General features: G+C 41.3%; 1 protein-coding gene across 9 annotated transcripts in view; it reads right to left on the bottom strand.

The window, feature by feature from the left end:
* The window catches only part of agfg1a (ArfGAP with FG repeats 1a), a 55,031-nt gene that overhangs the window by 29,200 nt on the left and 2,715 nt on the right, over positions 1–23,116 (bottom strand). For 6 of the 9 annotated variants that reach the window (XM_078410359.1, XM_078410361.1, XM_078410362.1 and 3 more), the window contains exons 2-4: positions 17,203–17,296; positions 8,466–8,581; positions 218–380 (exon numbers count right to left, since the gene is read on the bottom strand). In XM_078410359.1, the coding sequence (XP_078266485.1) occupies positions 218–380; positions 8,466–8,581; positions 17,203–17,296 (373 nt within the window). Of the gene's footprint in view, positions 1–217; positions 381–7,776; positions 7,833–8,465; positions 8,582–10,872; positions 10,919–17,202; positions 17,297–23,116 lie in introns of those variants that run through there. The other 3 variants (XM_078410366.1, XM_078410367.1, XM_078410365.1) reach the window with 3 other exon arrangements.

Raw genomic sequence — 23,116 nt, 5'->3', positions numbered from 1 at the left:
AGAAGGGTACTGGCCCGAAATGCCCACTGAGTTACTCCAACATTTTGTGTCTCTCCAATCATTAATGCCCATTCCTTCCACCAACAACAAAGGATTAATTAGTCGTTTTTCTTATTCCTTTTGCCGATCTTGCTGCCACATTAACTGGCATGATAGGCCATTTGAGATAAATTACATAATTATGAAAGTTTGATTCAGATTGTGAGCCTTTACTTACTTGGGTTGGTGTCCCTTTATTCGGGGGAAGAGCAGGTGTTGTGTCAGAGGTTTGCGACTTTCCTGGCTTGATTTCTGGAGTACTACTTGCACTGCTGGCGGAGGAACCTGAGATAGATGCATGGGCTGCTGCTACGGCCCAGGCTCGTTCAGCCGGCACAAACCTAACAAAGAAAGCACAAAATGAATCGTGATGCTCTAAGTCAGAGCGGCAATGGTCATCAAAAGATTAGCACTGTGTTGAAGGAACATCAGTGCTGCCACGATAAATCAGAATGGCACTCAGGCAACGCTGACACAATGGAGCCATTTCACACTTATTCCAACAGTGAGTGTACTTAACTTTCCGTTTCTGAATCAAACGCAACTCCAGATTAATCAACATAATTGCCTTCTTAGTGATATGGGATGGGCAATAAATGTCAACATTTCCAGTAATTAAGGAATACCAGTTATTTCCATCTTGTTTATCCAGACTTTGATATACGACAATATAGGAATATCCCAGTAATTAAGGCTGAACAAGGCTTACACCAAACAAGGGGAAAAAAATGATTTAAACTAAATTTGGTACAAATTTTATATAAACACTAGAAAAGAGGGCCCGTTGGGCCCGTCCCCACACCCCCCATTCTCCCTCCCCCAGCCCCACTCTTACTCTCCAAGTGTGCCCGTTGGGCCCGGAAAAGAGGGCCCGTTGGGCCCGTCCCCACACCCCCCATTCTCACTCCCCCAGCCCCACTCTTACTCTCCAAGTGTGCCCATTGGGCCCGTCCTCCTGATCTGTGTATGTCAAGTGACCACTATAGCCTTCTTTTTTTTTTTTTTTTCCTAATCAGATGTTTGTTTTTTTTTTCCTAATCAGATGTGCAGCACTTTGGTCAACGTGGGTTGTTTTTAAATGTGCTATACAAATAAAACTGACTTGACTTGACTTGACTTGCAATAACAAAAAAGACTTCTTGGAAGCTTTTCGAAACAATGTAGCCGTCACAAGCTGAAAACTAAATCCTTGCTGAAAACTAAATCCTTTTCTGGAAACTTTTGGAAACAAATGTAGCCCCTTGAAGAAAAGGGTTAGAAATGAAAATTTAAACTTTAATATCTCTCTAGCATTAAAAAGGTAGCTTCAATTTGAACGAAAGTACTTACAATAGTTGCCCAGGTTAATTGTGAATACGGCGGTACAAGAATCGTAGCGCTTTGGTGTACCGTCTTGGAGGAGTAGGGTTTGTAAGTTAAACTTCCGTACATACACACATACATCCCTACATACGAACGCAGAGTTTTAGTATTATACTAGAAAAGAGGGCCCGTTGGGCCCGTCCCCACACCCCCCATTCTCACTCCCCCAGCCCCACTCTTACTCTCCAAGTGTGCCCGTTGGGCCCGGAAAAGAGGGCCCGTTGGGCCCGTCCCCACACCCCCCATTCTCTCCTCCCCCAGCCCCACTCTTACTCTCCAAGTGTGCCCGTTGGGCCCGTCCTCCTGATCTGTGTATGTCAAGTGACCACTATAGCCTTCATTCTTTTTTTTTTTCCCTAATCAGATGTTTGTTTGTTTTTTCCTATTCAGATGTGCAGTACTTTGGTCAACGTGGGTTGTTTTTAAATGTGCTATACAAATAAAACTGACTTGACTTGACTTGACTTGACTTGACTTGCAATAACAAAAAAGACTTCTTGGAAGCTTTTCGAAACAATGTAGCCGTCACAAGCTGAAAACTAAATCCTTGCTGAAAACTAAATCCTTTTCTGGAAACTTTTGGAAACAAATGTAGCCCCTTGAAGAAAAGGGTTAGAAATGAAAAATTTAAACTTTAATATCTCTCTAGCTTTAAAAAGGTAGCTTCAATTTGAACGAAAGTACTTACAATAGTTGCCCAGGTTAATGGTGAATACGGCGGTACAAAAATCGTAGCGCTTTGGTGTACCGTCTAGGAGGAGTAGGGTTTGTAAGTAATCTTCCGTACATACACATATACATACATACATACGGAATGTTGGACCGCAGAGTTTTAGTATTATACTAGAAAAGAGGGCCCGTTGGGCCCGTCCCCACACCCCCCATTCTCACTCCCCCAGCCCCACTCTTACTCTCCAAGTGTGCCCGTTGGGCCCGGAAAAGAGGGCCCGTTGGGCCCGTCCCCACACCCCCCATTCTCTCCTCCCCCAGCCCCACTCTTACTCTCCAAGTGTGCCCGTTGGGCCCGTCCTCCTGATCTGTGTATGTCAAGTGACCACTATAGCCTTCATTCTTTTTTTTTTTCCCTAATCAGATGTTTGTTTGTTTTTTCCTAATCAGATGTGCAGTACTTTGGTCAACGTGGGTTGTTTTTAAATGTGCTATACAAATAAAACTGACTTGACTTGACTTGACTTGCAATAACAAAAAAGACTTCTTGGAAGCTTTTCGAAACAATGTAGCCGTCACAAGCTGAAAACTAAATCCTTGCTGAAAACTAAATCCTTTTCTGGAAACTTTTGGAAACAAATGTAGCCCCTTGAAGAAAAGGGTTAGAAATGAAAAATTTAAACTTTAATATCTCTCTAGCTTTAAAAAGGTAGCTTCAATTTGAACGAAAGTACTTACAATAGTTGCCCAGGTTAATGGTGAATACGGCGGTACAAAAATCGTAGCGCTTTGGTGTACCGTCTAGGAGGAGTAGGGTTTGTAAGTAATCTTCCGTACATACACATATACATACATACATACGGAATGTTGGACCGCAGAGTTTTAGTATTATATAGATAGACTAGAAAAGAGGGCCCGTTGGGCCCGTCCCCACACCCCCCATTCTCTCCTCCCCCAGCCCCACCCTTACTCTCCAAGTGTGCCCGTTGGGGAGGGCCCGTTGGGCCCGTCCCCACACCCCCCATTCTCTCCTCCCCCAGCCCCACTCTTACTCTCCAAGATGTTTTTTTTTTTTTTCCTAATCAGATGTGCAGTACTTTGGTCAACGTGGGTTGTTTTTAAATGTGCTATACAAATAAAAGTGACTTGACTTGACTTGACTTGACTTGCAATAACAAAAAAGACTTCTTGGAAGCTTTTCGAAACAATGTAGCCGTCACAAGCTGAAAACTAAATCCTTGCTGAAAACTAAATCCTTTTCTGGAAACTTTTGGAAACAAATGTAGCCCCTTGAAGAAAAGGGTTAGAAATGAAAATTTAAACTTTAATATCTCTCTAGCTTTAAAAAGGTAGCTTCAATTTGAAGGAAAGTACTTACAATAGTTGCCCAGGTTAATGGTGAATACGGCGGTACAAAAATCGTAGCGCTTTGGTGTACCGTCTAGGAGGAGTAGGGTTTGTAAGTAATCTTCCGTACATACACATATACATACATACATACGGAATGTTGGACCGCAGAGTTTTAGTATTATACTAGAAAAGAGGGCCCGTTGGGCCCGTCCCCACACCCCCCATTCTCACTCCCCCAGCCCCACTCTTACTCTCCAAGTGTGCCCGTTGGGCCCGGAAAAGAGGGCCCGTTGGGCCCGTCCCCACACCCCCCATTCTCTCCTCCCCCAGCCCCACTCTTACTCTCCAAGTGTGCCCGTTGGGGAGGGCCCGTTGGGCCCGTCCCCACACCCCCCATTCTCTCCTCCCCCAGCCCCACTCTTACTCTGTCCTCCTGATCTGTGTATGTCAAGTGACCACTATAGCCTTCTTTTTTTTTTTTTTTTCCTAATCAGATGTTTTGGGTTTTTTTCCTAATCAGATGTGCAGTACTTTGGTCAACGTGGGTTGTTTTTAAATGTGCTATACAAATAAAAGTGACTTGACTTGACTTGACTTGACTTGCAATAACAAAAAAGACTTCTTGGAAGCTTTTCGAAACAATGTAGCCGCCGTCACAAGCTGAAAACTAAATCCTTGCTGAAAACTAAATCCTTTTCTGTAAACTTTTGGAAACAAATGTAGCCCCTTGAAGAAAAGGGTTAGAAATGAAAATTTAAACTTTAATATCTCTCTAGCTTTAAAAAGGTAGCTTCAATTTGAACGAAAGTACTTACAATAGTTGCCCAGGTTAATGGTGAATACGGCGGTACAAAAATCGTAGCGCTTTGGTGTACCGTCTAGGAGGAGTAGGGTTTGTAAGTAATCTTCCGTACATACACATATACATACATACATACGGAATGTTGGACCGCAGAGTTTTAGTATTATATAGAAGATAGACTAGAAAAGAGGGCCCGTTGGGCCCGTCCCCACACCCCCCATTCTCACTCCCCCAGCCCCACTCTTACTCTCCAAGTGTGCCCGTTGGGCCCGGAAAAGAGGGCCCGTTGGGCCCGTCCCCACACCCCCCATTCTCTCCTCCCCCAGCCCCACTCTTACTCTCCAAGTGTGCCCGTTGGGGAGGGCCCGTTGGGCCCGTCCCCACACCCCCCATTCTCTCCTCCCCCAGCCCCACTCTTACTCTGTCCTCCTGATCTGTGTATGTCAAGTGACCACTATAGCCTTCTTTTTTTTTTTTTTTTCCTAATCAGATGTTTTGGGTTTTTTTCCTAATCAGATGTGCAGTACTTTGGTGAACGTGGGTTGTTTTTAAATGTGCTATACAAATAAAAGTGACTTGACTTGACTTGACTTGACTTGCAATAACAAAAAAGACTTCTTGGAAGCTTTTCGAAACAATGTAGCCGCCGTCACAAGCTGAAAACTAAATCCTTGCTGAAAACTAAATCCTTTTCTGGAAACTTTTGGAAACAAATGTAGCCCCTTGAAGAAAAGGGTTAGAAATGAAAAATTTAAACTTTAATATCTCTCTAGCTTTAAAAAGGTAGCTTCAATTTGAACGAAAGTACTTACAATAGTTGCCCAGGTTAATGGTGAATACGGCGGTACAAAAATCGTAGCGCTTTGGTGTACCGTCTAGGAGGAGTAGGGTTTGTAAGTAATCTTCCGTACATACACATATACATACATACATACGGAATGTTGGACCGCAGAGTTTTAGTATTATACTAGAAAAGAGGGCCCGTTGGGCCCATCCCCACACCCCCCATTCTCTCCTCCCCCAGCCCCACCCTTACTCTCCAAGTGTGCCCGTTGGGGAGGGCCCGTTGGGCCCGTCCCCACACCCCCCATTCTCTCCTCCCCCAGCCCCACTCAGATGTGCAGTACTTTGGTCAACGTGGGTTGTTTTTAAATGTGCTATACAAATAAAAGTGACTTGACTTGACTTGACTTGACTTGCAATAACAAAAAAGACTTCTTGGAAGCTTTTCGAAACAATGTAGCCGCCGTCACAAGCTGAAAACTAAATCCTTGCTGAAAACTAAATCCTTTTCTGTAAACTTTTGGAAACAAATGTAGCCCCTTGAAGAAAAGGGTTAGAAATGAAAATTTAAACTTTAATATCTCTCTAGCTTTAAAAAGGTAGCTTCAATTTGAACGAAAGTACTTACAATAGTTGCCCAGGTTAATGGTGAATACGGCGGTACAAAAATCGTAGCGCTTTGGTGTACCGTCTAGGAGGAGTAGGGTTTGTAAGTAATCTTCCGTACATACACATATACATACATACATACGGAATGTTGGACCGCAGAGTTTTAGTATTATATAGATATAGAATATAGATAGATAGATAGATAGATATATAGATGAAATTCTAAACTAAACTCATATTTTGAAGAGAATGACAATGAAAACAGCTTTGGTACATGACATCACAGCAGCACATTTTTGTGCATTGGTATAAGCAAAATATCCCAAACATGTTTCAATGCCATTCCTCAGAGATAAATGAAACTATACAGTTACAATAAGAGAAGGAATAGATGTATATACTGCAAGATTCAGAATGTGATTCTTTCAAGGAAATGTACAATGAAATGAATAGTATTAACGCAGCTACAATTATTTTGATTGCATGACAGAGGTTATCGGTCTCCTTCAATTAATCATCCTGAATATTTTAACAGCTTTTACATTTCATAAAAAATGTATCTCTCAGTTTTCAGTCTATTTTGTCCTTTAATAGGCTACAGATGCAAAACTAAGTCTGGGAGTTGCATTGCCATTTTCCTCGCTGAAACGTTTCCTTTGAATTCGAGAGACTGCAATATGCCACTATCCGTTGGATGAACAAATCTTGGAACCCGGAAAGAATGTTGGTGGTTGCTGACAAAGGTGACCCAAGGGCATAAGGTAACCCAAGCAGCAATATAACTCCAGGTAGATACAAAATGCTGGAGTAACTCAGCGGGTCAGGCAGCATCTTGGGAAAGAAGGAATGGGTAACGTTTCGGGTCGAGACCCTTCTTCAAGTTATTTCCATCTTGTTTATCCAGACTTAGACATATGACAATATAAGGATATTTTAAGCTTTCCTTGCTCTCTATCATGGGATAAACACTTAAAATTGTCCACCAAAGATGGAGCCTCATAGAATCTAGTAACATCAGGACCATAAAGCAAGTCTCAAGATTTGCTACTCCATGGAACAAGCTGTTACATGGAGCTGTAGATGGACAAACCTCCGTGGAAATATTCAATATTAATGATGAAACAACTTCACTGAAAGTAGAGAATTAGAACCTTCACAAGACATAATGTGTCAGAAAGTCCTGCAAGCTTGATTCAATGGACTAAACGTTGACTGTTACATTTTATTTTATTTTGATAGGTTACACTTCTGTTGATATTTTAACAATGTGATCACAATGACTTCTCTATGGGAAAGTGAGAGGAAATTGTATTTCAAAATCAGATGCAATCATTTCTCACTGTGCAGCAGGGCAGATCTTAAAGTAGATTAAAACATACAGATCATCCATTTCCTAAAGGTGGACACAAAATGCTGGAGTAACTCAGCGGGTCAGGCAGCATCTCTGGAAAAGTCAGATGCCTATGAACACAGCCCATACTATCTTTCGGCCAGTCGATCTTACATAGCACTATTGCTCCCACATACTACACCCTTGCATCCCCTTTTATAGTCATCACCTACTCTTCTCTTGTAACATACAAACTGAAGTACTCATTCAAGAACAAGAACAGAACCCTTTAATTCATGATGTGCAAATTGGCCCGAGGGAAGGCAACTTTCTCACAAGTTGTGTATTCCCCCAGTTCTCCTCAAACATTTTATCCTTATGAACTAAAGAGAAAAACAATTCAGTTTAAACTAGAGGGCTGATATTGGTATTATTTAGAAATGTTAGCAAAGCTGTCCCAAAAAATAACAATAATTCGAGATTTCTTTAATTTGCTGCTATATGTCACAGATAACTAACAACAAACTTGCCTACCTGGTAACAATCCTGACCAATTCAATTGCTACAGATTTTTAAAGTACATAATTTTCCCTTTTCACACTTCTGAGACATCAATTTTTCCATTCAGTCCAATTGCAAAGATTAGTAATCAGTTTTGAAGGTGTGCAAAGAATTAACAAGGAAAGATTGTTTGTGATTGAGAGAACATTATGCAAAGAGCATTTATTAGTAACAACTATGATCACTTCTATTTACTCCAATTTAAGATTCTTACTTATGCTTCCTTCACACCCATTAGAGTAATGAAAGCAGGATTATGACAAAGTGGTACCTGTGTAGCTGTGCTGAAAGCCAAGGTACTTTTTGGTCATCTGTTTTGGACTTGTCCTAAAGTTAAAGGATTCTGAGTTAGAATCTTTTGAGCTTTTGAAGGCATTAATAAATTAATACTTATGTTCCACTTATCACTGTAGGAAACCTAAGCAAATCAGTATTGTATGCTATACTGAGCAACAATCAGATAATTTCCTACAAAGCTAGTAATGTTGGAAGAATGACACTTTACAAAGTATGATCCCATTATCAGGGCACCTTCATAGAGTTCATAGCATTCCTACAACTCAGCTACTTTGTCCATGTATCAACATGACTTCAGTACCAATGCCCACTAATTATTTTTCCTCTTCCACGACCTATGTATTTCATCCCCTTTCAATCTGCACATTTCACCACATATTTGTCCATTTCCCTATGTGTACCTCCCATGATTTGTCATCACACAACGAACGCCAAAACATCAAACATACTACCTGATCCCATGGAACAATAACCAATATGCTGTCTTCCTTCCTTGCATCATCCCATCATGACATTTGAGCTTCCATAATGAACTTCCCAATGGTATCACAGCTCATGGCATGAACAAATACACACCAGGATCTTGCATACAGAATCAAACCAAACAGATAAACACTGACTGGCACCATTACCAACGTCAACACACAGAGATTTGACATTTACCATCTTTTCTTCTCATATTTTTCCTGCAGGAAATCTTTGACTTTTTGAGGATCTCTGAAATCGGGATAAACTGACGATTTTTCATCATACAATCCAAGCCAAATCTGTTTACACACCTAAATTAGAAAAATACAGAAAATATTGTTAAACATTTCAAATACAAGAGCTTATAGGGGAAAATGAACTAAGATCCAAACATAGTTACAACCAGGCAACAAATCAGATCCAAACATAGCTACAAACATTCTGCATCTAAAATTTACATTTCAAGTTTTACTCTATTGGCTTTTCGATATAAATCACTTATAAAAATCAAAATGCAGAATCATAAGTTGAATATGTAAGAGAGGGGACGTAATGCATCTTGGCCAGATTATCTACGCAACCAGAGAATTAATATTGTTTGTGTATTTTGTTTGGCCTACTTGTGTAGTGGACAAGGTGAATGCAGAAGGCATCTGGATCACATGGACTCCCAGGACTGGATTCTACATTGCTTGCTATTTTTTCCCTGCATGCCTCTATACCCAGTGCAAGGCAAATATTATATTTCACCAAAGAGGAAAATACATAATCATGGCTAGCTGCCATATCTACTTTAATCAGTGCATTTTGGAAGTATTTTTTCTTGGAACTCAGTTTATGTACTCAGTATATATTCATTTCAAGTCTATAACGTTTGCACTTTTCAAAATATATTTGATTCTGCATGTACTGCACGGAATGCAAAACTAGTAGAGTTTTGTGATATGTTGGATTTTTGTCTTTAATCAACCAAGAGCAGAATCATGAGTACAAAAAATTATGACTTCAATATTCACCTTGAAGAAAACATGAACATTTTGGATCAGGCATTGGCTACATTTATTCGACGCATTACCTTAAACAGACTCTCCGAAAATCTGTTACAGATGGCATCGCTAAATAACCTGTTTTTATTTCATTCTTCTTCAACTCACAGGTGAACTAATTCCACTTCGGGGTTAAGGCTTTGCATATCATCAATTCATTTGGAGGGACAAATGAGAAAAATGTGCTTACAAGAAGTTTTTGAGACGTGAACACACAGTTCCAAAAGGAATTATTTGCAGTGGAATATTCATGGGAATGTATTAACGAGGAGGATTTTCTAGGAGATCAAGATCTCTCTCCAGTCAGGACCACGTTAATCTTTTTATAGCAAGCGAGTAGAGCAAAGGCCTGGTGTGTTCTGGTGATCTAATACCACTTTAAATACTTCTTGCAACTCATTAATTAAATACAATTTAGGACTTATTATTTTGCCTAAGTATTCCTTTGGCACAAATTACAAAACTTAAATAATTGTTATCTCTTTCCGAGAACTCTTTTATATGCAGAAACAGGAAACAAAAACAGTCTGTGGGCATCAAATATCAGAAGAACCAACTTGTCTTTATATAGTATCTTTCATATTCTTTTGCCATCTATTATTTTGTACAAAAACTATTTTTTTGTTGATGTGTGCCACTTATAGATATGTAGAGATGAGCATTTTTCTCTCTACAGGATCCCACATACAGACGATTAAGATAAGTGACTCAATTAATCTGCTTTTTTGGTGATACTGTTTTGGGAACATATGGTAATGTATGCATGTAAAACGTCCCACTCTTCTTTGAATAATGCTGTTGATCTTACTTAAGTTGTTGAAATTAAAATCCATGCATAAATACACGTCTGAAGCTGTCTAGATTATATGCTTAAATTCTCGAGAATTTGGTTTGGATCCACAACCTTTTGACTCAGCAATATCACAGAGCCAAGCTGAAACTTGGCATCGTTCCTCCTCATAGATGCTTAGCTCGAGCATTATCGACCTTTATCAATCACACAATATCTTAATACTGTTTATATCAAAACAGAAATTGATTGGAAGAACACTGAATTTTGCTGCCCATCCAGAATGTTGCTTGGATTAGGGGGTATTAGCTAAGGGAGAGGTTGTACAGACTTAGATTGCTTTCTCTGGAACACCGGAGGTTGCGGGAAGACCTGATAGAAGTATATTAATATGAGAGGCATAGATAGGGTAGACAGTCAGAACCTTTTCCCCAGGATGGAAATGTCAAATACTAGAGGGCATAGCTTTATGGTGAGAGGGGCAAAGTATAATGGAGGTGTGCAGGACAACGTTTTTTTACACAGAGGGTGGTGAGTCCCTAGAACGTGCTGCCAGGGCTGGTGGTGGAGGCACATATGGTAGTGGCATTTAAGAGGCATATGGATATGCAGAGGATGAAGGAATATGGATTATGCACAGGTAGATAACAATTGGTCTTGGCATCATGTTGAGATATTGTGGGCAAGAGGGCCTCTTCCTGTGCAGTACTGTTCTATGTTCTCATCTGGTTAAATGCAATAATTACATAATGCAAATTGGACAAACCTGTCAATAGTTCTTGTCACTATTATTTTATTTTTCTCTGCTCTTCCTGAAATGAAGAAACAATTGTTTAACTATTAATAAAGGCAGGAGCATTGGGTAACTCATCTAAATTGTGCCATTTCAGTAATATGTAAATTTGATTATTTGAAAGTATAGCAATTCTTAAGTAGGACAGTATTCTGCTTGATTCTGCAGCAAGCTTCGCTTCCAAGAATTCATTAAACTATAAACCTTTACAGTCTGTCACGGAACACTCTGAGTGCAGCAAGCACACGCAGAATTGAGAGGGTTGGAAAAGGTTCAAAATCCAATTAGGAAAATGATCCTATGATGACAAGCCGTGCCACCGATGCACAGGACGAAGCTTGTTCTTATAAATTTCTGGCTAAAATGAAAATCTTTTCTCATTCTCATTGAGTAAGAAAACTAATGATATCGTAAATGTAGAAGGGCAATTTTAAAAGTAGATTTATAATCTAAGCCAATAGTTAAAGACAGGCTTTGGGCATCTTTCTTCACTTGTGTTACAAATAAGGAAATGAATGCAGAGTTGAGAGGTAATGCTAGACAAAATTATATCCAGAAAAATTGCAACAGAGGCAAAAATAATCTTAACTAAATGCATTTTTGATCTGAGATCTTTAATTTTTGTCATTTGATCTCCAGAGATCATGTATTAACTGTTGCCATACACTAATTTGCACTGTAGTTTTCAAAGCATTTGATCTGGAATAGAGTTTTCAGTTTCCTTCGGTCACTACCCTGTTTTTCTCAATACCCTTTGTTAATATTTTACCATAAGGAACTGATAGAAGATGGCGAACTACAGTTTGCTATAGGAATAATCAATACAGCAAATACTTGTTATGGTTGTGGAACAAGACCCCAGCCATGATTTCACTTACTGCTCTGTCCTCAGTCTGCTAAATGATGGTACAAGGCTTAAACGAAGAGAGAAAGAAATACTGGATCTAGATCCAGACCTTTTTCCACTATCATACTCCGGGTTGGAGCCTGGCCAGGCCTCGTGCGTCGGAAGAGCCTCGCCTCGCGGGTTGGACCCCGGGTCGGCGGAGTGGCCGACGGAGCCCAAGGTTGGGGCCCAGGTCGGCACCATAGAGGCCTCGGTAGTGGACTCGGCAGCGTTGCGGAGAGGTCAGAGCAGCGGCCGATGATGGCGCCGACTGACAGACAAGATGGGCACGTGAAGTGGAGTGTCGGCCACAGTGACACCTCAGCGGCAGCAGCGATGAAGCCTCGAGGCGACGCCTCGCGGGTCAAGTTGATGGGGGCATGGGGGGGACCACCGTGAGGGTGGGGAAAGAACAATGGACAATGGGGAGGGAGGGAGAACAAAAGACAATGGGGACCCGGCGTGGGGAACCACTGTGTGGGGGGGGGGGAACAAGGGAGGAGCCGGCATACTTTGTAACTTTGTCGGCACCGTAGGTGGCCGCTATATGAATACATTGGGTATGCATGCAGAATTTCACTGCGCCTTGTCATCATATTTTCTCCTCTGTTAATTCCACTAGTTTTTAAATTTTCCCTCAGATTTTTGTAGTGCCATTGCCTCCTCCCTTGTTCAAACCTTGTTAGCTTTTCCATTTCTATGGAAACATCACATTAACTGTTGATTTATCTACATATACTGCCTGAGCTGTTGTTTCTTGTACTGGTGTCTCTTTGCTGGATATAAATGCCAAGAATAACATCAATTGATGGGAAAATTAACTTAAATTTGATGCAAAGCTTACAGACTATTCAAGATCTTACGGTGGAAGTACATAGCTCCCAATAAGTGACAACAGAAGTAGATGGAATGGTAAAGAATGCATACAGCATGCTGGCACTCAGCAGTCAGGCCGTTGAATATAAAGGCTGGGAAGCCACGATGCAGCTGCATAAAACTTTGATGAGGTCATGTTTGGAGTACTGTGTGCATATCTGGCCACCGCATTACGGGACATCTGTTGAGGTTTTGAAGAGGATGCAGAAGTAGATTACCAGGACGATGTGTGGATTAGAGAGTATTAGCTATAAATAGAGATTGGACAGATTTTAAATGAAAAACAAACAGACTGCTGGAGGAATTCAGTGGCTCAAACAGCATCTGCAGGGAGAAGAAAACTGTTGGGTTTCGGGTCAAGTCATTGCATTAGAACAGAGTGGAGAGGGAAGTTAGCCAATACACAGTGAGGAGAGAGGCAAGAAGAGGAGTCAGACAGGGGTCAGTCAGTGGATTTAGGAGAGGTGAAGGAAGAGGGACAATGCAGCAAAGTGGGCTAGGATGAAAGGGTGGAGTTGGGAGTCAGAGGCAGGGAGATGACAGGTGAAAACAGATAAAAAAGAACAGCCGAGTGAGATGAGGGGAAGGTAAAGCTGGAGACAGCTGCTGGAAGGTTAATAGTTTTGGAATCTAATGATGTGATAATGGGAACAATTAGGGGATAAGTGAAAACTACACGTGGAGGTGTGAAAAACTAGATGGGCAGAAGTTCCTGTGGGTGAAATGTGTGGGTAGTAGGTGGATGGAACCATGAGGAGAGGGACAAAAGTGAGCGATGGGAACTAAAGGGGGTACGGGAAAGGGGGCCAAAATGAGAGGGCTGGAGGTGGATCGGAAGGAGAACACAGAGGCCAGGGTAATTCGAAATTGGAAAATTCAGTATTGATATCATCGGATTGTAAATTACCCAGGTGTAATACGAGGTGTTGTTCCTCCAGTTTGATTGCATTTTCTGAAAAGTTGGATGCTGAGGAGCACACAGCCAGAGGCTTTTTCCCCAGAGTGGAAATGGCAAATACTAGTGGGCATAGAATTAGGTGAGAGGGGGAAAGTTTAAAGAGATTTACGGGGCAAGTTTTTGTTTTACAAAGAATGGTAGGTGCCTGGAATGTGCTGTCGGGTGAAGTGGTGGAAGTAGATACCATAGTAAGGTTTAAGGGAGAAAATGCAAATGCTGGAATCGTGAACAAAACACAAAGTACTGGAGGAACCCAGCAGGTCAGGCAGCATCTGGAGAGCATCTGGCAGTGTTTCGGATTGGGACTCTTCTTCAGACTGATCAGAAGATGGGTCCCAACCTCAAATGTCATCTGTCCATTCCCTCCAGAGATCCAGAGATGCTACCTTGCCCTCTGAGTTCCTCCAGTCCTTTGTGTTTTGCTTGAGTAATGTTAAAGAGACATCTAGATAGGCACATGAACAGGCAGGGAACAGAGAGATTAGTCTATGTGCAGGCAGATGCAATTAGTTTAAATTTGGTATCATGATGAGCACAGGCGTTAGGCCGAATAGCCTGTTCCTGTATTGTTCTGTATTCTGCCTTATGTTCTTCGTTATTAAAATTGATTCAAATACTAATGTAGAAATATCAATAGAATGGAGAAAAGCAGAGAGAAAGGCCCTTCTGTCCACAAAAGAAATATCCGACTCTATGACTCTTAATAAGAAATATCACGTGGCATTGGTGTGTGTGGACATCTTCAAGAAATTTTGAAGTTTCATTAAACTTTGTACAGTTAGCTAACAGATCAGATCAACATTTCGCTTTGAAACAAATCTTAGTATTTTTCACGTTAACTATACAATAATATTCCAGAAATTTACCATAAAAAGCTATGTCTGAAAGCAAGTGTGTCAACAATATCGTTTAAGCCCAATATCTGCATCAAAAATTTGCAAAGAAGAGTTACGGTCAGACTTGACACTGCACCAGCCATTTCTTGGGCTGTTATTCCAGAGAAGATACATTTTACAATGGCACTCATTAACAACAGCCATTCCTGTCCTGCAATAAGACCACCAGTTCAGATTGCAGCTGCAAAAGATTCAGCTTGGAATAACTATATACTTCCATTAGATAGATAGCAACAGAAATTTTAGAATTATTACCTGACCCATTCAGCACATCTGGGGTGTATGAGAAATAAAAATTTTGAATCTTTTTTAGATATATTGTACCCCAACGTATCATTTCAAACTAACTACACGGTATTCATAATGGCAGAGGTAAACTATTATTGTGAATTACATTATTCAATGAGTATGAGAAGGAACCATAAATGCATCTATGTTTTAAAAATTCATTTCTCTTTCATTTCTGTTCTAGCTTTCAGTTTTTTGATGGAACAGACGCGTGCTCCTAAATAACTCATGAAGCAATTGCTAAACACACATGGATACTGCAAAAACACAATAATCGCAAAGCCCAAGCAGAAATGGGTTGAGTTCAACTAAGAAATTGAAAATTCCAATTGGGAACTTGTCCAACGCTATGGTTGAGATGATTCCAAAAGAAGGCACATAGTTATAATCAAGAAGGCTTGCCAGTGTCTTTACTTTATCAGAGGTTTGAAGAAATTTGTCACTGAATACTCCAACAAATGTCTAAAGATGCACTGGAGATAGTATCTTGACGAGTTGCATTACAACCTGTTAGGCCAAATACAATGGACAAGAATGCAAAAGGCTGCAGGCTTTCCCCACCAACGAAAGCATGTCAATGAGTGCTGCATTAAGAAGGTAGCATCCATCATCAAGGGTCACCACAATCTGGGCTGTACTCTTTTCTTGCTGCTACCATCAGGCAGGAGGTACAGAAGTCTCACAACACCAGGTTCAGGAACAGCTACTTTCGAACAACAATCAAAATCTTGAACCAACCTGCACAACTCTAATCCTATCTCAGCAAAGGAATACAGACCACCTTGTGCACTACTATCGACCTGTTTTCTAACTGTGTTTGTACTAATGTCCGGTTTTTGCATAATTTTTCTTTTCACTGTCCTATAGAATTTATGTATAATTTGTTTTTGAGTATTTGTCTGAGGCAAGATGCCCATGATGCAAACAAGATTTTGTATTTGTGCCTCACCATATTTGTGCATATGACAATTAACTCCAGTTGAAGAGTACTTGTGGAATATTTTTCCTCAAAAAGAGCTAGTTTAACGAGTTAGCTTAGCAAAAAGGCAGGTCCCACTTTCGGACGATCTCAGGAATATTTTCGCGTAGGCATGGGAGAGCACCTGCCTTTTTGGCTTAAGCAGCAGAGGCATGGGATTAACGAAGTTCTCATCCGTGGTGTCATTACTTAAAGAACTACAGCAGGAAAATAATTGATAATCGTTGTGAGGTGGTCTAAAATGTGAAACATTTTCATATATCCAAGGCAATGCTTGAGCTGGAAGTTCAAAACGATTGACCGAGAGGGGAGCCTAGATGCAGTGTGAACTGCGAGGAAGATGCTATGAGGTTGCAGGGAGACTTGGACAGGTTGTGTGAGTGGGCGGATGCATGGCAGATACAGTTTAATATGGATAAATACGAGGTTATCCACTTTGGTGGTAAGAACAGGAAGGCAGATTATTATCTGAATGGTGTCAAGTTAGGAAAAGGGGACGTACAACGAGATCTGGGTGTCCTAGTGCATCATTCACTGAAAGGAAGCATGCAGGTACAGCAGGCAGTGAAGAAAGCCAATGGAATGTTGGCCTTCATAACAAGAGGAGTTTAGGAGCAAAGAGGTCCTTCTGCAGTTGTACAGGGCCATAGTGAGACCACACCTGGAGTATTGTGTGCAGTTTTTGTCTCCAAACTTGAGGAAGGACATTCTTGCTATTGAGGGAGTGCAGCGTAGGTTCACGAGGTTAATTCCCGGAATGGCGGGACTGCCGTACGTTGAAAGACTGGAGCGACTGGGCTTGTATAGAAGGATGAGAGGGGAGCTTATTCAAACATATAAGATTAAGGGATTGGACACGCTAGGCAGGAAACATGTTCCCGATGTTGGGGGAGTCCTGAACCAGGGGCCACAGTTTAAGAATAAGGGGTAGGCCATTTGGAGCGGAGATGAGGAAAAACCTTTTCACTCAGAGATGTGAAGCTGTGGAATTCTCTGCCTCAGAAGGCAGTGGAGGGCAATTCTCTGGATGCTTTCAAGAGAGTTAGATAGAGCTTTTAATGATAGCAGAGTCAAGGGATATGGGGAGAAGGCAGGAACGGGGTACTGATTATGGATGATCAGCCATGATCACGGTGAATGGCGGTGCTGGTTCAAAGGGCTGAATAACCTACTCCTACACCTATTGTCTATTGTCAAATAGACCCCTTTACCAATAGATCCAAGGAATTCAAAGTAAACCCGTGGCAGAAACCTTAACATCCTGCAAATTACCAACATAAATTATTTGCATGTCATTTTATCCAAGAGAACAGCTGAGTTGAGAAATGAAAGACACAGAAATTACGTCAACGCCAACAATATCTTGGTCAATTCATTAAATAAAGTAAATAAATTCAAACAAATTCTCAATCGCACTTACATCATTACCATGTGTTCTCAGAAATTCAATTTCTTGCAGTGTGAAGGTGGTCATGGAGATTGACTTGACTCTGTGCGGAGGATTCAGCCCTCGTCTGGAGATTTAAAACAAAATTGATTTGCAGCCATTACAATTTGTGCATCATTGAGAATACTCCAGAAATGCTCAATTTTAATTAAAGGGCAAACGACACTTTTCACATGAACAGTGCGGCGCAGGAATAGGCCCCACAGATCACAGCCGATACCGTTGCCGATTAAGATGTCAATCCACGCTGCTCATCAGCCTGCACCATATACCTCAATCCATGTTTGCAAGTGTCTTATGTTTTACTAGATATAATGCATCACAATCGGACATAATGAATCTTTGTCATTCTCCCATGGAAATGTTAAGTGGTAGGCGGGGAAAAAGTAGAAGATTAAATAGAGTAGACAGTCCAAACCTTTTCTTCCTGGGTGTAAATGTCAAAGACTTGAGGGTGTAACTTTTAGGTGAGAGGGCAAAGTTTAAAGGAGAAGCGTGGGGCAAGTTTTTTATTTGAACAGAGGGTGATGGGTGCCTGGAACGCACTGCCAGGGGTGGTTGTGGAGTCAGGTATGATAGTGGCATTTCAGAGGCATTTACATAGGCACATGGATGTGCAACGAGTAGAAGATACAAGACACAAACAATTTATTAGCCAAGTATGTAAGAACATACAAGGAATTTGAACTATGATGGAAGGCAATAGTCTTATCTTCTTCCCTCCTTTTCTCCCATGGTCGGGGCAGTCGAACCATCCACAGTCGCGGCTATCAAAACTCCCACAGCCGGCGATCTAAGCTTCCGCATCGGGGTGATCGACGCTCCCGCGATCGGGGTGGTCGAAGCTCCTGCCGCTTGGAGCTCCCGAAGACAGTTCTACGATCCCCAGCAAAGGGACCACCAGCTCCACGATGTCAGGCCGCAGTGCGGACGGAGATACAATACGGAAAAAGTTGCATCTCCGTCGAAGAAAAGGACAAGACAGATCGTTAGCGAGGCTGCCATCATGCGTGAATATTGATCATGCCGAGGCAGACAAGATTAGTTTATCTTGGCACCATCCTCGGAACAGACATTGTGAGTCGAAGGGTCTATTCCGATTCTGTGATTTTCTACGGTCTAATGAAGGATCAGGGAAGCAATTTGAAATGTATCCCATTGTGAAGAGAGAGAATCTCTCTCCTGACACATACTTTTGAATATCAGCATTTAATGCTACCATGTGGAAACAGAAATCCTTCCCCATCACATTCTTTCAACAAAAACTACTGTAAAAATCCAACGGACTCAAAATGTCCATCGGGAATAAAATTGTTAATACTCGACCTCGTATGGCTTGCACCCTTCTCCAGTTGCTTCCAAATGTGATTGATTCACAACTGCCTATTACACATAGTTAGTGAGTCACTGAGTTGCCTTAACCCACTTCAAATATGGACTAGAGTGGTTCATAGCCACTAGAGGTTTCTTAGATCCACCAGGGTTGATCAACAAATAGCAGCCTTACCAAGGAAATTAACGTTAATTAAAGATTTTTTTAAAATTAGAATTAAAAATTATAAAACGTCTTCCTGCCCCATCAACTGGATTTCTGTTTCATTGGCCTCTACATTATATTCACCAAGGCAGATAGGAACTAATGGGGTGGCACAGTTCCACAGTGGTAGAGTTGCTGCCTTACAGCAGCAGATTCCCAGGTTTGATCCTGACTATGGGTACTGTCTGTACGGAGTTTATACGTTCTCCCCATGACTGCGTGGGATTTCTCCAGCTCCTGCAGTTTCCTCCCACACTCCAAAGATGTACAGGTGTGTAGTTTAATTGGCTTTGGTAAAATTGTAAACTGCCCCCAGTGTGTATGTGCTAAATTACTAACTTTAAATCAGAGAACAATAATTTTTTTCTGGCCAAGGGCATAAAAGGATTTATGAACAGGGATCACCCAGAACCTCTTGGAATGGTGGAAGAGACAATTGTATTAAAGGACAATTCTGGCTCTGTATGCACCCACTTCACTCCCAGGGGCCCTTTGTAAGGCTGTCATGACCTCAACCTCTTACGAGACATTATGTAGTGTGGAACTAACAAGACTTCAGACTCCACCAGTAAAGATTATTAGACACAGGAGCAAAATTAAGCCATTCGGCCCATTAAGTCTGTTCCGCCATTTGATCATAACTGATCTACTTTTCCCTCTCAACCCCATTCTCCTGCCTTCTCCCCGTAACCTTTGACACCCTTACTGATCAAGAAACTATTAATCTCTGCTTTAAAACACCAAATGACTGCCGCACAGCTGTCTGTGGCTCTGAATTCCACATATTCACCACCCTCTGGCTAAAGAAATTCCTCATCTCCATTCTGAAGGTGCATCCTTTTATTCCGAGGCTGTGACCTCTGGCCCTGGACTCTCCCACTACTGGAAACATCCTCTCCACATCTACTCTAGGCCTTTCATTCTAGGCCTCCTCTTCAAAGAAGGAGGTTGGCCTGATCTATTACCTTTCAGTCCCATATATTTCTTGCATACTAATGTTTCACTAAATACAGCTGAGCCATATTTATTCAGGATTTTCCCTAGCAACGACTGCACTGAGAGATTCTGTGACACCCATCAATACAGTGCCAATGACAAGAGTTTCTGCATATTTTGAGAATTAAGTTGTAGCTTAATAGAACATGACCTCATCTGAATGATAGGGCACATTTTTAGAGAATTAATTATGAGCACATTTTGTAAGCCTTTGGGTAGAATGAAATTATTTTAAATATTATTTCTGCTCCAAATTTGACACAGAACATATCTAGAAGGCTTGTTTCCTATTTTTATGAATTCTGGCACATTTCATTGTATTCAGTTTATTTCGATTCCACACAGGTTTATTCTCCAGACATATACTTCTGGTGTTTTTTGAAGGGATCTAGAATACACTAGACATACAGTGATCCTGTGTACTTTAGTTATTATACTGTGCAAATTACAGACCAGTGAAAATGTTTAAATGTTTTTCAGTTTTCTTGTTCAGATTGACACTGGATCACTGTAACTGAAGATGGTGTTAATAGAGCACAGATACACTATTAAAGTAGCCATAAACAGTATAAAACAAAACAACATACACCCAAGACTGACTACTGGCACATCACAAAGCTACTGTCTACAATAATTAAACAGGCTGCTTCATAATATTATTTTCTTGATTGAGTCTTCCTCCACCATCTTGACCAGTTGGTCTTTAAACACTGGAACAAATGCACCTATTCAAATTCCACTGCATCCTCTTACCATCTGCATGTACATTTAATATATTTTGTTTCTTTCAAATGGCTGACATCCCTTTGCATGATATTTACTTGTTCCTTGATTCGAAGACAACCCTAGGTCAGTTCAGTGGTGCTGGGGCAGTACAGCTAAAGGAGCTGCCTTCTTATAGCTCCAATGACCTTGGACTAATGCTGTCCATGTGGAGTTTACACGTTCCCCCCGTGACCTCCTGGGTTTTTGTCGGATGCTCCAGATTCTTTCCACATCCAAAGAAGCATGGTTATGTGGGTTAACTGACAACTATGAATTGTGCCAAATGTCTTGGTGAATGGTGACATTTCAGAAGAGATAAAATGAAATGAGTGTAAATGGGTTTTTGATGGTTGGCATTGACTTAGTCATAGAGTCATACAGTGAGGAAACAGGCCCTTCGGCCCAACTTGCCCACACCGACCAACATGCCCCAACTACACCACTCCCACCTGCCTACACTTGGCCCAAAGCCCTCTAAACCCATCCTATCCATATACCTGTCCAAATGTCTCTTACATTGGTGGGCCAAAGGGCTTTTTCTATGCTTTATGACTGATTATTAAATAGTAATAATCAGAGCTATCTCACAATAAGCATAATTCAGGTCAAATTTTGACTTCTAAATGCCCTATTTAGAGCTAAGCTGGCAACTGACAAAAACAGTGACTGCCCTTCCACAGCACTTTATCATGGGTTGAACGGATACCAAATAAAATATGAAGTAGTTTGGAATATCCTGACGTTGCAAAAACCATACACTGTCATTAAATTATAGATTATTATGTAACATATAACAACTACAGCATGGAAACAGGCCTGTCCGGCCCTACCAGTCCACGCCGACCATTCTCCCTGACCTAGTCTCATCTACCTGCACTCAGACCATAACCCTCCAATCCCCTCCTATCCATATACCTATCCAATTTACTCTTAAATAATAAAATTGAGCCAGCCTCCACCACTTCCACCGGAAGCCCATTCCATACAGCCACAACCCTCTGAGTAAAGAAGTTCCCCCTCATGTTACCCCTAAACCTTTGTCCCTCAATTCTGAAGCTATGTCCCCTTGTTGGAATCTTCCCCACTCTCAAAGGGAAAAGCCTACCCACGTCAACTCTGTCCGTCCCTCTCAAAATTTTTAAAACCTCTATCAAGTCCCCCCTCAACCTTCTACGCTCCAAAGAATACCCAACCTGTTCAACCTCTCTCTGTAGCCTAAGTGCTGAAACCCAGGCAACATTCTAGTAAATCTCCTCTGTACCCTCTCCATTTTGTCGACATCCTTCCTATAATTTGGCGACCAGAACTGCACACCATACTCCAGATTTGGCCTCACCAATGCCCTGTACAATTTCAACATTACATCCCAACTTCTATACTCGATGCTCTGATTTATAAAGGCAAGCATACCAAACGCCTTCTTCACCACCCTATCCACATGAGATTCCACCTTCAGGGAACAATGCACAGTTATTTCCAGATCCCTCTGTTCCACTGCATTCCTCAATTCCCTACCATTTACCCTGTACGTCCTATTTTGATTTGTCCTACCAAAATGCAGCACCTCACACTTATCAGCATTAAACTCCATCTGCCATCTTTCAGCCCACCCTTCCAAAAGGCCCAAGTCTCTCTGTAGACTTTGAAAATCTACCTCACTATCAACTACTCCACCTATCTTAGTATCATGTGCATATTTACTAATCCAATTTGCCACACCATCATCCAGATCATTAATGTAAATGACAAACAACAGTGGACCCAACACAGATCCTTGGGGCACTCCACTAGACACTGGCCTCCAACCTGACATACAATTGTCAACCGTTACCCTCTGGTATCTCCCATTCAGCCATTGTTGAATCCATCTTGCAACCTCACTATTAATACCCAACGATTTAACCTTCTTAATCAACCTTCCATGTGGAACCTTGTCAAATGCCTTACTGAAGTCCATATAGACAACATCCACAGCCTTGCCCTTATCAATTTCCCTGGTAACCTCTTCAAAAAATTCAAGAAGTTTAGTCAAACATGACCTTCCAGGCACAAATCCATGTTGACTGTTTCTAATCAGGCCTTGATTATCCAAATAATTATATATATTGTCCCTAAGTATCTTTTCCATTAATTTTCCCACCACAGACGTCAAACTAATAGGTCTATAATTGCTAGGTTTACTTTTAGAACCTTTTTTAAACAAAGGCACAACATGCGCAATGCGCCAATCTTCCGGCACCATCCCTGTTTCTAATGACGTTTGAAATATTTCCGTCATGGCCCCTGCTATTTCTGCATAACTTCCCTCAATGTCCTAGGGAATATCCTATCAGGACCTGGAGACTTATCCACTTTTATATTCTTCAAAAGTGTCCGTACCTCCTCTTCTTTAATCCTCCTAATTTCCATCACTACTCTACTTGTTTCGCTTACCTCACATAATTCAATATCCTTCTCCTCGGTAAATACCGAAGAAAAGAAATTGTTTAATATCTCCCCCATTTCTTCCGGCTCAGCACATAGCTGTCCACTCTGACTCTCTAATGGACCAATTTTATCCCTCACTATCCTTTTGCTATTGACATATCT

The sequence above is a fragment of the Rhinoraja longicauda genome, chromosome 13, assembly GCF_053455715.1.
Source record: "Rhinoraja longicauda isolate Sanriku21f chromosome 13, sRhiLon1.1, whole genome shotgun sequence".
In the NCBI taxonomy this organism is placed as follows: domain Eukaryota; kingdom Metazoa; phylum Chordata; class Chondrichthyes; order Rajiformes; family Arhynchobatidae; genus Rhinoraja; species Rhinoraja longicauda.
This window is presented reverse-complemented; position numbering and strand designations above follow the sequence as displayed.